This window comes from Gymnodraco acuticeps, unplaced genomic scaffold (assembly GCF_902827175.1).
Source record: "Gymnodraco acuticeps unplaced genomic scaffold, fGymAcu1.1, whole genome shotgun sequence".
In the NCBI taxonomy this organism is placed as follows: domain Eukaryota; kingdom Metazoa; phylum Chordata; class Actinopteri; order Perciformes; family Bathydraconidae; genus Gymnodraco; species Gymnodraco acuticeps.
Window position 1 is genome coordinate 2,730,970 of NW_022990558.1, and position 17,372 is coordinate 2,748,341.

The 17,372-nt window shown below is 42.1% G+C and overlaps 1 protein-coding gene across 1 annotated transcript in view; it reads right to left on the bottom strand.

The window, feature by feature from the left end:
* Nucleotides 1-810: 810 nt before the first annotated feature.
* Nucleotides 811-17,372, bottom strand: part of LOC117553586 (germ cell-specific gene 1-like protein) — a 37,779-nt gene continuing 21,217 nt past the window's right edge. The window contains exons 4-5 of the mRNA XM_034227592.1: nt 3,914-4,025; nt 811-3,433 (exon numbers count right to left, since the gene is read on the bottom strand). Coding sequence (XP_034083483.1) covers nt 3,133-3,433; nt 3,914-4,025 — 413 coding nt within the window. The 3' untranslated portion in view covers nt 811-3,132. The remainder of the gene's footprint in view (nt 3,434-3,913; nt 4,026-17,372) is intronic.

Below are 17,372 nucleotides of genomic sequence, written 5' to 3' on the forward strand. Positions count from 1 at the left end.
TGGAAGAAGTACTCAGATTGTAAAAATACTGCGTCCTGCATTACAAAATCTTAACGAAAAGAACAAAGTAGTGGCACAGAGAAATACCTAAAGTACCAAACGTATAAGTACTTATTAAGCGTAATGGTCCATTTCAGAATCATATATTTGAATTGACTGAATCATGATTATTGATGCATTAATGAGTTCCATCACAGCTGCTATCTTAAATATATGTAAAAGTGTGTTTATTAGTTGATTTATATTTTGTATTAGCTAATAATCTGAATCTGTAAAGTAACTAAAGCTGTCCAATAACTGTAGTGGAGTACAAATTACAATGTTGGCTTCCAAAATGTAGTGGGGTTCAAATAGTATAAAATGTAGATATTTCAATGACCTAACAATACCCAAAGATTATATTTAAGTACAGTACTTCAGTAGATGTTCTACTACTCTACACAACTGCTACAAAGTGCCTTGTTGAAAAGATGCAACAAAGTGGGTCCTGTTATATTACCAAGGAAATGTATTTAGTTAAGAGTTGTACTGTTGATTTGTTTGGCTGATTCTAACATAAAAGAGGTAAATTACAATGAAATAGTTAAATCTGTAACAAAACACATTCTGGTATTTGCAGTCCTGTGTGTATACATATATTAAGATAAAAACAAGAAAGATGTATTTTCATAGGAAAAATGTAAGTCTGCCTTCTTAAAGACAAAAATAGTTATTGTAATGTCTCGAGTTAGAGAACACCGCCATCTGGTGGACAGCAGAGGGAATGCAAGGACATGTTTAGAAGAAAACATTCAAAACAAGCTGCTTCTTTATTATGATATTCTCTCCTCCTTCACCTTTAAATAATATATTTTCATATAAATGTATTCATATTAATATTAGGTTGCAAAAAAACAAAAATGGACTAAAGAAACACTACACAAAAAGTGTCACCGTAAACAAATCTGACATACACAAAAAGACAACAATCCATGCGACAGCATATATTGCAACAAAGGATCAAATATAAACTGAATCAGAATACATCTTTAAGCTGTCTACAATACATTTCACTTTGAGTTGAACATATAAATAAACATAATATACATTTTCAAATGCACTTAAAATACAGTAAATTGCAAAATTCCAGGTCTGGTTGTTCATGAATACTATTTGTGTAAATATACATAAGAAAAGTTCCCCTTCATGTAAAGAGGTTTAAAAGAGTGGGCTCTCGCTGATGAGTTTTGGCAGTTTGCACAGACAGCTACATGTTTCCTCTCAAGCAGTTATTAGTCGGAGGAACAGCATCGCCTTTTCAAACGGTGACATGCTGTTGGATCAGAAGCACGCTGCTGTAGGTAAAGGCACTCAGCATGGCCTGTAGGCACCCCCCACCCATGTAACACTTTACACTCAGCTATATATTCATGTGGGTGGAGCTACAGTCCTCAGGTCCACCTTCTGTTCATTCCTTCCATGGCAAGACAAGTACCAGTGTGATCTAGGGATGAACACCTGATGAGGTGTTTTAAGCTACTGAATGCTATTTGGTTCATATTTCGTGTTGGAGGCAGTGCATCATTATTCCTTATTAGAATCAATGTGAGGAGCTCCTTATTAAACAATGTGTATCTTTAGCTGAGTGAGCCACAGAGAGGAATGGACACACTTCTTCCTCAATGAATAAAATCCAAAGGACAGCTAACCGAGAGGCTTGAGAGTCTTAAGAGTGTGCTTGTTTAGAATGGAAGAGCTGAAGGACCGTTGTTGCGGCTAGTCATCACCATAGAGCGTTATCTCAGTTTATATCTCCTGAGCTTCACCCTCCTTCTAACTCACAGGGTTTAAGCAGTGACCCTTCATATTGCTTGGGAAGAGGTATACAGTTAGTTTACACACACTAACGCAATCATAAAGCCGATTATACGGTGTCCGGTTCAACACTGCTCCTTACAGGTGCTACACGTAACATCCATACGTCATCACCAACTCCATTCTGAGACATTAGCATAGTTTCTGTAAACAACCGAGACCGCTGCTGTACCTTTATCCTGCAATTTAGATTGGATTTAGTGGGGAATCTGTTGGAGTGCTTTGCAACTGCAGGAACAGAAGAGCTTCTGGTAACTGTGAGGGATGGAGAAGGTTACAGGCTGCTGGGAAAATCCTCTCCATTATGTCTGTATTCTTTGGAAAGTTAAGCTCCCAACAGGTCTTTACCCACACTGAGAAAATGTTTGCCTGGTTTGGTTTCAAAATATCAGTGGGCAGATAATTTGATCATAACAAAAAGGTCTGATTTGATGTTAATGTTACAAAAAAGACATGCTAGGAAAGAAAGTAGAAACCCTAATCATTCAACCCTTAACTCTCTGCAGATGGGTGGAACCGTGCCACAAAATATTTGCTGGTAAAAACAAGGGTTTGGCTTAATAACAATTATATGATAATACTTTCTTGGGTATTTTTGCTGATCCGGTATGCCAATTACCTCCTCCTCACTCCCGTCAGGATTTAGATTTGAAACTACGGTAAGTTATTAGTACATTGTCAACAAAATAAAACTGCTATCTGTGCATGTTGCATTCCTATTACTGTTTTAAGCTAGCTACCTAAAATTATATCCAATTGTATCTTTTAACATAAAACCTGTGGTCCATAAAAAAGGTTGAGGACACCGTGTTGATGGTTAACCATGTCTTTTTATACCCTATTATTTTGGTGTCCACTAATGACCATATAATATTGGAGGCCATTTTATTTACTACATTTGAGCTTGGAGAATATTTTCCATGTCTTATTTCCAACAAAATGTAAAGTTCAAATTGTAACACAAATGTACTAAAATGCTTAGTGAACATAGGTAGACATATAGGAAGCTTAAGACACTGTAATCATTATTAATTAGATTAGATGTTTGAGTTTTTTTTTACATTTGGCCAGAAACAGAACTCCAAATGAAAGGTGCTAGATTTTGAAACCGTTTGCTAACAAGCCCTCGATAACTTTACAGCGTCTCTTATCCGTTTGACGATTGGATCTTTGTGGGTAACCAAGCACATCGGTCTCATGCTGTTTACGGTAATTATATTATTGTTCCACACTGAGCAGCCAATGACCTGCTGATGTATCAGCTGCCACTCGCTCTCCTCAGCAGTACTCCTCGTGCTGCGAGTCGGGCAGGTCGTTGAGGTCCAGGAAGAGGGAGGTGTTGGAGAGTTTGCGGACGTTGGGCGACAGATCCAGCAGCTCGTCGGCGTTGCTCGGCACAGAGCTGATGTACATGTCCCACACCTGCTCCGGGGAGTCCAGCTCCAGCAGCTTCTGCTTGATCTTCAGGTTCTTCTCGATGTTCCTGCGCTTGTGCTTGAACTCCAGGATGGTTTTGGTGTAGCGGTTGATGGTGGTGACGGAGGACGCCATGCAGGCTGTGAAGGAGCTCCATGCCAAACTGAGAGAAAGAGACACACAGTTTGAGATCCTTTCTACTTTTTATCCATATATTTATCCATTATTTTATATTTTATTAACTACTCAAGAAGTGATAAACCATCATACAACGGACTGAATATATGGACTTCGTATCATAAGAAGGTGTTAGTAGAACAGGAAGACGGAGAGAGAAGATAATAGACAAATACTAATCAACAATACAAAATAATATGAAAGGATAATTCAGAACCTGACAGGAAAATCTTGTTTTTGTGAAATAAAAATAAATAAGTATGTGCTATTATCTTGAAATATGAAATACTTATTCACCCTTTTTTTCATAATCAACACATACATATTGTGTGACAGGGGAACACAGCTTGTTATTATAATTAAACATACAGTACTTTCAAATTATATATCACACCTTTTTTTATGGCCTTTCTCATTCTCAAGACTGAATAATGAATGGCTGTGATGTGAATGACTGGGGACTCACATGTAGGACCAGCTGTAGTCCCAGGTCTGAGGCTTCCAGTCCTCTGGGCCCAGGCTGACAGTCAGCTGGAAGGCTGTGGTGAACATCATGTGGGCCACCATGCCCAACAGACCTGTAGACAGAGAGTGACCAGAGATGAGAGAGGAAATCACACTGGCCCAGTTCCAATCCGACCCCCTAGCACTCTGTGACAGAATGAACTCCGTCTGTAGTCTCAATCTGAGCTGAATGAGGCCCTGCTTTTTAAGGTGGAGGGTGTAAATACAGTGGTAAGCTTCGGAATGAACTTCTCTATCTACGACAGAAAAAGGAACTGGCGAAGGTTTTCCTGATTTGACACCTCTCTGACAAAACGTATTAAAAGATAATCATAGTAAAACTCTTTTTTGTAAACCTCTTCTCATTTTAAATGAACCACTTTAGAGTTTTTTTTAAATATCTGCGTTGCACCAGGTCAGGTAGAACAACAGGTGAGGTAAAGGCAGATGCAGACTGCTGTGGGTAGGGAGAGAGTGTGTAGGGTCACCCTGTCCTGACATCCTACTGACCAATCACTGCACTTCTCTGCAGTCACCACTTGGTGGCAGTGTTTTATCATGTTAGACTGAGTACCTATTGGAGCAGCAAAATAAACCTTGCTTTGAGTGGATGTTACACATGAATGCATTTGACTGTAGTAATAAAGTACATGCTCAAGTTGTGTATTTAACCTTCCTGTTGTCCTTGGGTCAAATCTGACCTGTTCTCATTTGATTTTATGTCGGTATAAACGTTTATTTTATGTTAGTGCCAGAAAAACAACATGTTTACTTGCATATTATTCCCAAGAAAATAATTATGATCACTTTCATTAGGTTTTGGATGTTATGCATCTGTGGTCTTGTGTGGTCAATTTAGGTCAATAATTCAATATCTTTTCCTTTTTTAACCGAGAAATAAGGGTTGATTTTGTGTAAAAGAGGTCTATTGACCATACATAAGAAAAAAGGGTTAGGTAGAATTCTAAAATACTAGTACTTTACCTGAGTATTATCATTTGATGCTACATAAACAACACTGATACAAAATGTAACACTGCAAAAACACTGCTCATGACTATAAAAGGTGGAGGGCAGAGGGGCTCCAGGTGAACACGATCAGGTAATCAGACAGGAAGTGACACAGGGGGTCAGCACTCTTCAAAATAAAACAAGAAAACAGAAAGATCATGACAATATGATTTTATTTTTATTAGAGTGTGCTTGCCTCCTTGATATTTGAATCTACTCTTTTTGTATTATTAGCGGCACTGTAGCTTTGCTGTTGTAATGCTGTATATTCAATATATGTATATTTCTTATTTCTTCCACTCTACCACATTTAAAAAAGCCAATGTTGTACTTTTTAATGCACTACATTTATCTGACAGCTTTAGTTACTTTACGGATTCAGATTTTCAGCTAATACAAAAATATAGATGGACTAATAAATAAGCATTGACATACATATTAAGATATCCAGCAGCTACACTGAACAAAAATATAAACGCAACACTTTTGTTTTTGCTCCCATTTTTCATGAGATGAACTCAAAGATCTAAAACATTTTCTATAAACACAAAATAACCATTTCTCTCAAATATTGTTCACAAATCTGAAAAAATCTGTGATAGTGAGCACTTCTCCTTTGCCGAGATAATCCATCCCACCTCACAGGTGTGGCATATCAAGATGCTGATTAGACAGCATGATTATTGCACAGGTGTGCCTTAGGCTGGCCACAATAAAAGGCCACTCTGAAACGTGCAATTTTGCTTTATTGGGGGGGGTCTGGGGGGGTCCGAAAACCAGTCAGTATCTGGGGTGAGGGGTAGGGTTAGGGTTAGGGTAATGTTGTGAATCGAGTGGCCCATGGTGGTGGTGGGGTTATGGTATGGGCAGGCGTATGTTATGGACGACGAACACAGGCCACTCGATTCACAACATTACCCTAACCCTACCCCTACCCCTCAAAGTCAAAACCCTCAAAGTACACCCTTTAGCGAGTAAAACTCTAACACAGAAAATACCTGTCTATACTGCCCCAGAACGCCTCGTTGGACATTTTTCTTTTTCCATTTTTTCTTCCTGAGTATGGTGACGTGACCATGCCCAGGTCCAAATGGACCAATCCGTGGAGCTCCTCAGGCTGAGTTCCGCAGTGTCTCGCTGTCTCGCAGACCCCACGCAGCAACCAGGAAACGACACCAGTAATCCAGCTCACACTGTCCGCTCCTCGAGCCTCAAAGGGCGGGGCAGCGAGCCCCGCAACGTCACGCCAACACGGCACCCAGACCCCACGCAGCATTCTCATCTGTTTGTCATTACTGGTGTCATTTTCTGGTTGCTTACAAACGCCATTGTCACACACAAACACACCTCAGAGCACAGTGGGCTCATAGGGGGGGGGAAGGAGCTCCAACAAGGCGTGTAGGACAGAGAGTGAATACACATACTATACAGAGATGCTGTATGAGAAACCAATGTGAGTTTGGAACATTGAACAATGTAAATCTATTCTAGTATACCTCAACAATGGAATTATGATTAGTAGAAATGGCCATGACATGGGACCTTTAAGTAAGATTTCAAATGCAGGTCTTTCAATTGCTACTTTTACTGCACTAACAACCTGATTGCTTACCACCTCTGGAAACTAATGAACAAAACACCACAAATACCTTTTTTCTGACTGGAGAACAAATATGTTTGTCTTTTTTGTGTGACCTTTACTGCTATTTAACAAAAAATAATGAGCTCACTTATTTCCAGTGAGGAAGAGCAACTAATTTAATTTATTCAAGTTATTTATTACTTGAAATATTCAGGACTTAGTTGTAATAGAGTATATTAACATTGTGTTGATATGCTTACCAAAGTACAGTGTGCTTCTCCATTCACTGCTTATTGAGCGCTATGTGCATTATAATCAGGGGTGCACATAACTTTTTTGCCCTGGTTCTTAAACGAGCACCTGGAGATGTTGCTTGGTGCTCATCCTTAAAATGAAATAAACCGTAACTTTTGAGGGGGTCTTGACTTTATTTGCCAGACACACGGCGCTGAACACACATGTAGAGGTGAACACACACATGCAGAGGTGAACACAGAACACACATGCAGAAGTGAACACTGAACACATATGCAGAGGTGAACACAGAACACACATGCAGAGGTGAACACAGAACACACATGCAGAGGTGAACACAGAACACACATGCAGAGGTGAACACAAGACAACATTAGCACGAGCAGTAATCCTACAAGCTGTCATCACTACCCTCCTGACTGTTCTCCTCACTGTCTTCCTCTCTGTCAGACATGGTAGCTGATGATGTAGGCCTACTTCTTTCTCTCTGGTTGAGTCTGCGATTAGCTGCTTGCATCCACAAGTCAACAGCTGGTTTTGGGTCGAAAGTCTCTGTTGTCATCTTAGACAAGTGGATGTAATCAAATAAGTATGTGAACATAACCAATAACCTACCATAGCCAATAACAAATGAATGTAACTTATTTTATTTGTGTTGTTCATTCATATCTTATTTTACCTTAACATTTATTTATTTATGCATTTTTGTTTTGTTTTAAAGGATATTTTTGGTTACTGTCCTATAGTATACATTGGAATGATTTAAAACCTGTTTATCCCAATAATTATAAAGGAGTGCCTTGGAAATGTGTGTTTACATAAATTGTGACCCACAAACACACACAGTTTGAACTTAGACTAAAGTGATTGTGAACTATCTAAACACTCAAGAGTCCTTTACCTCACTGAGCTGTAGTATCAGCCTCTCAGTCTGACAGGAGAGGACTCTCCCTCCACATTATTGTAGAAACATCTTCTTCTTACATCCGTTAGAGCAGCTAGCACCAGATTCTAATAACAACAGCGCCGGTACCGGGCGGTGCGCCCTTCTCTCTCTCTCTCGCTCACTCGCATTTAGGCTGTGAGCTGCGGGCGCCAGATAAGCCAACATCCCCCATTTTCATCACTGACAGCGCCCATCGTACAGGGCAAATGAAACGTGTAACCGGGGTGAAAAGGGTGTTACATTTACTTAATTATGAATATTGTTACATCAAGGCCGAAAATTAGGATGAGCGCCAACGGTCAAAAAAATTGTTTCCCCTCCCAGAGCTGTCAGCGCAGCGCCTGCCCAGATCTGGCGCCCTAGGCGAACATCTATAACGCCAGGGCTACGGGTAGGGTTGCCAACTTCCAGAAATGGAGAAACGGGACACCCGCTCGCGTGCACGCGAAGATTTTCGGGTTTCTGGCGGATTTAGTTACTTTTTTTTGTTACTTTATATCGGTTTTAGGGTTAGGGTTATGTTATTTAATTCTCTTGGGGGAGCCAGCCCCCTAGGGTTCGAGGGGTCAAACCCCCCAAAACCCTCAAAATGCATAGAATGCATACCTATAACACAATACAAACACAATGGTCTTACATCTGCATTAGGCTACTAGATCACATTGTACATCAGCATGTTCAAATCGGATAGGTGGGCACTAGGGACATCTGGGCACCTCGATGTACAATTGGCTATTTTGTCCAAAAAAATGGTATTAAGTAATGCAAAGTATACATGATGTGAACATGCACGGTACATCATTATTAGACTTAATGTTATCCTTCAACCAACCATTTCCCCAGCATTTTCCCATCAATCAGCTGACTGACCAGACCCCTCGTCAGAACAAATCTAAAGGGAGGGCATATGATTTTCTTGGGAGGGCACAACACCGTCACGTGCTTTGTGACTCACAAACAAGAACAAAGAGATTGGATTACCATACACTTTCTATCTCACAAATTGTGAGATAGAAAGTGTCAAAAATACAGACTGGGGCTCACGTCGAGCTGGCGGTCCATAAACGGGACCCTTTACAGCATGATCTCACACCTCTGCAAACTGACCAGGTACACCATAAATCCCTTTTTATCCACAAATACATTTCTCTTTGAACTCGGTCCCGAGAAATATAATTTAAAAAAAATACAGGAACCTGACTACGTTCACATTAATCGGCCTACAGGTCTAGTGACAGACTGCAACATGGCGGCAAAGGACCACCCAGCCTGCTCGTTATAAAGTGTAAAAATAATTTCAGTTCAGTATGAAACTGAGGCAGGACACGTTAGACTACGCTGGACAGACCCATGCACACAATCCTTTCGTAAAGAAATCCAAAAGTCGACAGGTCTGCCATCATTGACGACACAGCTAAGCTAATTTAAGAATGCTGCAACTCTGCTCTGTCTGTGCATCTCCTCTCTTCCAATTAGAGCTACTCACCAGAGGTGTAAAAAGTATTCAGATGCTTTCCTTGAGTAAAAGTACCAATACATTATTGTCAAAATACTTCATTACAATTAAAAGTCCTGCATTCAAAATCTTACTTCTGTAAAAGTGCAAGTGTTATCGGCATGAAGGAACTTAAAGTATAAGAAGTAAGAGTAATCATTGTGCAGAAAAATTGCCTTTATGTGTGTATATAATTATATTTATACATGTGACATTTCTAGATAATATTGTTGCATCAAGTGAACTCAGTTCTGATTAACTTTTTGTAAAATATTTAAATGATTTGACTCTTTTGTGACTTAAACAGTTAGTCTTCTAGTTACATTTTTAGAGATGTATTTTGTTAGGAGTAGCTTAAGCTGTTTAATGAATGTAGTGGAGTAAAATCCTTTTCAAGTACCCTTCTCCATGTTGTTCCATCTTTTAACCGTTCCCCCTTCTCTTGTTCACTTGTCTTTACCCCCTTTATTTGCCTCCGCTTGGTGCCAGTTTCTGACAGCTGAAGCATTACATTACATTACATTGCATTTAGCTGACGCTTTTGTCCAAAGCGACTTACAATAAGTGCGTTCGACCAGGAAGACACAACCTTGAAGAAAACAGAATCATATAAGTACATCAGGTTTCATAGAGCCAAACATTTCAAGTGCTACTCAACTGGCTTTAGATAAGCCAGTCCTTTATTAGTATAAAAGTGCTTCGTTAATAGTTCTAACGCTCGAAGTGGAGTCGAAAGAGATGAGTTTTCAGTTTGCGCCGGAAGATGTGCAAGCTATCTGCCGTCCTGATGTCAATGGGGAGCTCATTCCACCATCTTGGAGCCAGGACAGCAAACCCACGTGTTTTTGCCGATGGGAACTTGGGTCCCCCTCGCAGCGAGGGCGCAGCGAGTCGTTTGGCTGATGCAGAGCGTAGTGCACGCGCTGGGGTGTACGGTTTAACCATGTCCTGGATGTACGAAGGGCCAGATCCATTCGCAGCATGGTAAGCAAGTACCAGTGTCTTGAAGTGGATTCTAGCAGTTACCGGAAGCCAGTGAAGGCAGCGGAGGAGCGGAGTGGTGTGGGAACATTTAGGAAGGTTGAAGACTAGACGAGCCGCTGCATTCTGGGTGAGCTGCAGAGGTCGGATGGCACATGCATGTAGACCAGCCAGGAGGGAGTTGCAGTAGTCTAGACGTGAGATGACGAGAGCCTGGACCAGAACCTGAGTCGCTTTCTGTGTCAACTGGGGACGTATCTTCCTGATGTTGTAAAGCGTGTATCTGCAGCAACGGGTTGTAGCAGCGATGTTTGCAGTGAAGGACAGGTTGTTATCTAGGGTCACACCCAGATTCCTTGCAGTCTGAGTCGGGGAAACAACTGAGGTGCCGATGTTGATTGTTAGGTCAAGAGTGGGACAATCTTTTCCCGGGAGGTAGAGCAGCTCAGTCTTGTCAAGGTTGAGCTTGAGGTGGTGAGCAGACATCCACTGAGAGATGTCAGCTAGACAAGCAGAGATGCGTGCGACGACCTGGGTCTCTGAGCGGGGAAAGGACAGAATTAATTGGGTGTCATCAGCGTAGCAGTGGTAAGAAAAACCATGCGGGCTAATGACTGATCCGAGCGAGTTTGTGTACAGGGAGAAGAGGAGGGGACCAAGAACAGAGCCCTGAGGGACCCCTGTAGTTAATTGACAAGGGTCGGACTCAGACCCTCTCCAAGTCACCCTGTAGGTACGGTCTTTCAGGTATGAGGTGAGGAGGGAAAGAGCAGAGCCTGAAACTCCAAGTTTTTGGAGAGTGTGAAGGAGGATCTGATGATTCACCGTGTCGAATGCAGCAGACAGGTCCAACAGGATGATGACAGAGGAGAGGGATGCAGTTTTGGCAGTGTGCAGTTCCTCCGTGACAGCAATGAGAGCAGTTTCTGTGGAGTGACCTGCCTTGAAACCAGACTGGTGCGGATCCAGAAGGTTGTTCGGATTGAGATAACAGGAGAGTTGTTTAAAGACAGCGCGTTCAAGTGATTTAGACAGGAACGGGAGGAGAGAGACAGGCCTGTAGTTTATAACATCAGACGGGTTGAGAGTGGGTTTCTTTAGGAGAGGGTTTACTCTTGCCTCCTTGAGACTGTTTGGAAAGTGACCAGAAGTTAGAGAAGTGTTGATGAAGTGGGTGAGAAACGGTAGAATATCAGGAGCGATAGTCTGAAGGAGGTTTGAAGGGATAGGGTCCAGAGGACAGGTGGTAGGGCGGGCAGAGGTAATGAGGGTAAGAACCTCACTTGGAGAGAGAGGGGAAAAGGAGGTAAGTGTGTTGGTGGAAGGAGGGTCTGGTGACCCAGCGGTGAGTAAAGGTGAGTCAGAAAAAGAAGAGTGAATATCATCAACCTTTTTTTCAAAGTGGGTAACAAAGTCGCTTGACAGAAGTGAGGAGGGGGGAGGAGCTTTTGGAGGGTCCAAGAGGGTGGAGAAGATGGAAAATAGTTTTTTAGGATTGGAATAGGAAGATTGGATCTTATCTTGAAAGAAAGTGCTTTTTGCCTGAGAGATCGAAGCAGAGAAAGCACCAGCTCTGGCTCTCTTCACACTGTAATCATCAATGCTTACAAAGTAGAGCAGGAATAAAAACCAGCATGTGTAGCCCACCAATCCGATTACCACTTAAGCCCCCCCAAATCCCTGGACTGAACAAGAGCGCATAGATTCAAACACCTAAAATCCCATCTCATCCCTCTCAATGCTCATGTTTATTCCTCAAGATATCCCAGGGCAATATTATCATAATGACATGCAGATCACAGGCAGCTCTGTGTCAGGATGAGTGGAACACATCTGAGTCCTGGCACGTTCTGTGATGATGAAATTATTCATGCTCTGCTCGCAAGGTCAGGTGGTTCTATATGGAATCAATAAGTGTCAAAACAGGTTGTTTATGTCTAGTGCCAAAGCACTTAAGAAAGACTTACATATTAGACATGACATGCTGTGTTTAGCTCTGTTAGAGAAAGAAAAGTGATCAAGTATTGTCAGTAAAGGTTGATATTGTTCAGCAATTGTAGGGTAGCAGGCTTAACCAGTGGTTATTTTGTATTTTTTGTATTGTTTGAAATGTAAGATTTACTAGACTAGTTGAGAGAATATTCACCATTCTGTGATCAGGACCAACACTTGTGGCCTCAAAATAAAGATGATTGATAATTAACAGGATAAGTAGGCAGAAAACAAAACCACATTTCTGCTTTGTAAATGACTTTTAATCTTGACAACTACTAGAAATCCCTGAACTTGTCACAACCACATGTTACTAGTATCAAGGCATCAGAAATAGACATTATTTTACAGTGTGTACCCATCCTTTTTTAAAACTGTTTTGATTCAATTATCTTCACAATTTATGGGCGGTAAGAAGATGAAACTGAGCAAAGCTTTTGGTCTTGGGTTTCCCCGTTTCTTAGATACTATTGAGCTCTTACTGTTGGTTTGACCAAACTAGAAGCTAACTCATGCATCTCCTCCTCACACCAAGATTGTGTGATTGTTGCCTTGTTAAATGTAACACTACAATGGAAATGGAAAACTAAAAAAAGAATTGTTGCCAAGTCCATGTTTAATGTGTAGATATTTTAAATTCCAATACATACATAAATAGAATAATAGAATAGAATAGAATTGTTTAATGTCATCATACATGTACAATGAGATAATGATAAATGCTTCTCCCTTTCAAGGGTGCCATCAAAACAAAAACAAAAATATCACAACATAAGACAACAAAATACACACAGCATACATACTTAGGAATAAGGAATAAAGTGCAGTAATTATTTCCAGGAGTATAAAAATAAAATCTGTAATGTAATAAATAATAATAATAATAATAGTGTGTAATAATAATAATAATAATAATAATAATAATAATAGTAATGATATATATGTATATATGTACAGAGTCACATTGATTCACATGATTTCAGGTGTTAAGAGCAATGATGGCTCTTGGGAAAAAACTGTCTTTGAGTCAGTTTGTTTTGGATGTAATACACCTGTAGCGCCTGCCGGAGGGCAGCAGGTTGAACAGGTGAAAGCCGGGGTGTGAGCTGTCCTCCTGCGCATTCACACTGCGGTACTTTTCCCACAAAGGTTCATGTGAACTCTTTAGTTCGCATGAACTGAGTACAGATCGCGTTCACACTGGAAAAAGTCCCTGGGGGAGGATTAGGCAAATGAAGCCGCTGACGTCACTTGTTCTTCTTCTGCTTTGGGTTTACTGGCAGGCCGCAAACCACTTCACGGCGTATACTGCCACCCGAAGTCCCCGGCCGGAAGTCCCCGGAGTTGGGGAAGGCTTCAGTAGAAGCTGCTGGGACTCCCAGCAGCTTCTACTGAAGCCTTCCGAGTAAATCGCCAGAACGCCGACACCTCCTCATCTCCACCGCTCCCATGTTTTATTTTGTGTTGCCATAAATTAGTCTCTCCGCGTTTCTGCGCTGGGCTAATGCTAATGCTAATAATGCTAATGCGAGGATAATAAAATGGCGGCTTCACAAAACTTTTTGGGAGTTTTACGGGGCGTGGTTTGCAATCCGCCCAGCCAATCAGAAATGTAGCTCTTTTCTCACAAAAGAGCCGCTCGAAAGTCCCTGCTCTCTAGCAGTGACTTTCGAGGGGGTAAAAAGGTTCACATGAACTAATTTTAGTACCGGCTCTTTTTGGTGTGAACGCGATAAAAGAGTTCACATGAACTAAGTTCACATGAACCTTTGTGGGAAAAGTACCGCAGTGTGAATGCGCCTCTTGATAATGTTTTTGGCTCTACTGAGGCAGCGGGAGGTGTAAATGTCCATCAGGGAGGGAAGAGGGCAGCCGATGATCCTCTGTGCTGCTTTTACGACTCTCTGGAGCCTCATCCTGTCGGCTTCAGTGCGGCTGGCGTACCACACTGTGATGCAGTATGTCAGTAGGCTCTCGATGGTAGAGCGGTAGAAGGTCACCAAGTTGTTCTTCCTGAGCACCCTCAGGAAGTGCAGACGCTGCTGGGCCTTCTTGATGACAGCTGTGGTGTTGTCCTTCCAGGAAAGGTTGTTGGTGATGAGGACGCCGAGGAACTTGAAGGTGTGGACCCTCTCCACACACTCGCCGTTAATGTCGAGGGGAGCGAGGTCGGTAGTATTGCTCCTAAAGTCTACGATGATCTCTTTGGTTTTTGTGGTGTTCAGTGCCAGGTTGTTCACTGAACACCACGCTGAGAGCTTCAGTACCTCACTCCTGTAGGCCGACTCGTCTCCTCCTGAGATGAGCCCCACCACAGTGGTGTCGTCAGCAAACTTGACGATGATGTTCTCTGGGTGGGCTGGACTGCAGTCGTGGGTGTAGAGCGAGTACAGGAGAGGGTTCAGCACACAGCCCTGAGGAGAGCCGGTGCTGAGAGTGCGGGTGGAGGAGTGATGGGGGCCAAGTCTCACACGCTGGGGGTGGTTAGTGAGGAAATCTTTGATCCAGGAACAGGTGGGTGGGGGAAGGCCTAGGTTTGACAGTTTGCAAACTAGAATGTCCGGGATGATTCTGTTGAATGCTGAGCTGTAGTCAATAAAGAGCAATCTGACGTAGCTCCAACGATGCTCCAGGTGGCTCAGTGCAGAGTAGAGAGCTATGGCGTCTTCAGTGGATCTATTTGCTCTGTAGGCAAACTGGTGTGGGTCGAGTGTGGGGGGAAGGCAGGCCTTTATGTGATGTAACACCAGCCTCTCAAAACACTTCATGATCACAGGTGTGAGTGCAATGGGGCGGTAGTCATTAAGGCTGTCAGTGGTTGCTTTCTTAGGAACAGGGATGATAGAGGCAGTTTTAAGGCAAGGTGGGATAACAGCGAGTGTCAGGGAGAGATTAAAAATGCTGGTGAAGACCTGTGAGAGCTGGTTGGCACACACTCTGAGCACCTTCCCAGGTACTCCATCTGGACCAGCAGCCTTCCTGGGGTTCACTGCTTTGAGCACCCGTCTCACATCATGCTCCTCCACAGTAAGTGGCGGGGTGCTGGAGGCGGTTGGGGGCTGGGGTGGAGTCGCTGATTGCTGCTGTGGTGTCTCGAAGCGAGCAAAGAAGCAGTTCAGTTCCTCTGCTAGCGACACGCTTGAGTCCCCAGTTGCCGTGTCACACCCCCTGTAGTTGGTTATGTTCTTAATGCCCTGCCACACCTGCCTAGGGTTGTTGCTTGTGAGGTGGTCCTCAATCCTTATTTTGTAGTCTGTCTTGGCTTTTGTAATTCCTCTCCTCAGTACGGCTCGAGCAGCACTGTAGAGAGCTTTGTCCCCTGACCCGAAGGCTGAGTCACGGGCCTTGAGCAGCATGCGGACCCGGCCAGTCATCCAGGGTTTCTGGTTTGGGAAAACCCTGATGCTTTTTACCACAGTGACGTTGTCGATACAGTATTTAATGTAGGACAGCACCGTCTCTGTGTAGGTTGCCAGGTCCTGGTGTTCAAATACATCCCACTGGGTGTGTTCAAAGCAGTCCTGAAGCTGAGCAAGTGCATCCTCAGGCCAGGTTGCAGGTCAGGCCAGGTTGTAAATCCAATCAAATGGGATTTGAGTTGATTAGCTAACCCCTCCCATCATAGAAACTGCACTTCCCCCTATTGCTACTCATGATGTAATAACATATGTGGAGGCTAACAGTCCTGCTTATCTTTTTACAGTGCAGAAAGAAGTCCTATAATCAGGAAATTAGTCAGGACCTTTGGATTTACAGAAGGTTTGTAGGTAAGGCTCTTAGCAGCAGTATCTCACAGGGATATTTTTGGGTTGCAACCAAAATATTTTACCATTCTCTCTGAACTGCCAACTTTTGTCGCTCAGTGTATAAATGTTTAAATGGCCCTGACACACCAAACAGACATCAAAGAAGTAGCGCCCCAGAGCGGACTGTTGCGTTGCCTCACTCTGTCTGCGTCTTGGCCAATTCATTCATTTAAGTCATATCGGAATAAACATGGAAGACTCCAGCCAACAGCCAAAATAGCACGTTCCCTCTGTGCTGTGTAGAGGCAGTCTGTATTCTATCTTCAAAAAAGGGAAACCGTAGAAACATAGAACTGTAGATGTACAAGCAATTGTTGAGATACACACATAAAACAAAATGTTTGCGTGAAATTATCACAAAACTCTTACTCGTCCAAAAAATATATGAATGGCCAGATGAGAAGAAAAATGAAAATAGACTGTGTGTGTGCGCTGTTGGTCGTAGTCATTACTTTTCCTCACGTCTATTCTTTTTTATGCACCAATTGATTTCTTTTACAGACAGTGTTCGCCTCCAATTCAAAGGCTGAACTATAAAGTGTTGACTTTTTAGGAAACACTGCAAAAACTTGAGCCGACAGAAACTCAACAATGGCCAAACATTGATCTAATCTGCTTGGAGTATCAGGAGGTTAAGCGAACAGGAGCCAAAATGACTGTAACCCACAGTCAAAATAGATTTCAAATTAATACAAAATAGTTTATTGTCATTATTACTTTGAAAGCCTTGTCTTACGCATCCGACCTGGAAAACTTTGCAGCCAATCTTATTTGTTACAGTGTACCGTGCACCAGGTCCTTATTCAGAATACTTATCAGAATTCTCTGAGTTTTTATCAACTTTGGTTCTTAAAACAGATAAAGTAATTATCGTAGGTGACTTTAATATTCATGTTGACGATGATAAAAATAGCCTTACTGTTGCATTTAACTCTATATTAGATTCTGTTGGTTTCTGTCAGAGTGTAAATAAACCAACCCACTGCTATAATCACACTCTCGACCATGTTCTGACTTATGGTATTGAAATTGAGCAACTATTAGTCGAACCGCATAATCCTGCTTTATCCGACCATTTCTTAGTAACTTTTGAAGTACTGTTACAAGACTACAAAGCATTAGTCAAAAGCTCCTGCAGCAGAAACCTATCTGTTAGTGCTATAGCCAAATTTAAGGAAGAGATTCCACCAATACTTAACTCGATAGAATGTCTGCATGTAAGGGAGGAAACTTATACAAAATGTACACCACCCCAAATTGATCATGTTGTTGATAGTGCTACAGATGCGCTGCGAATAAAATTAGACTCTGTTGCTCCTTTGAACAAGAAGAAAATAAAACAACATAGATTAG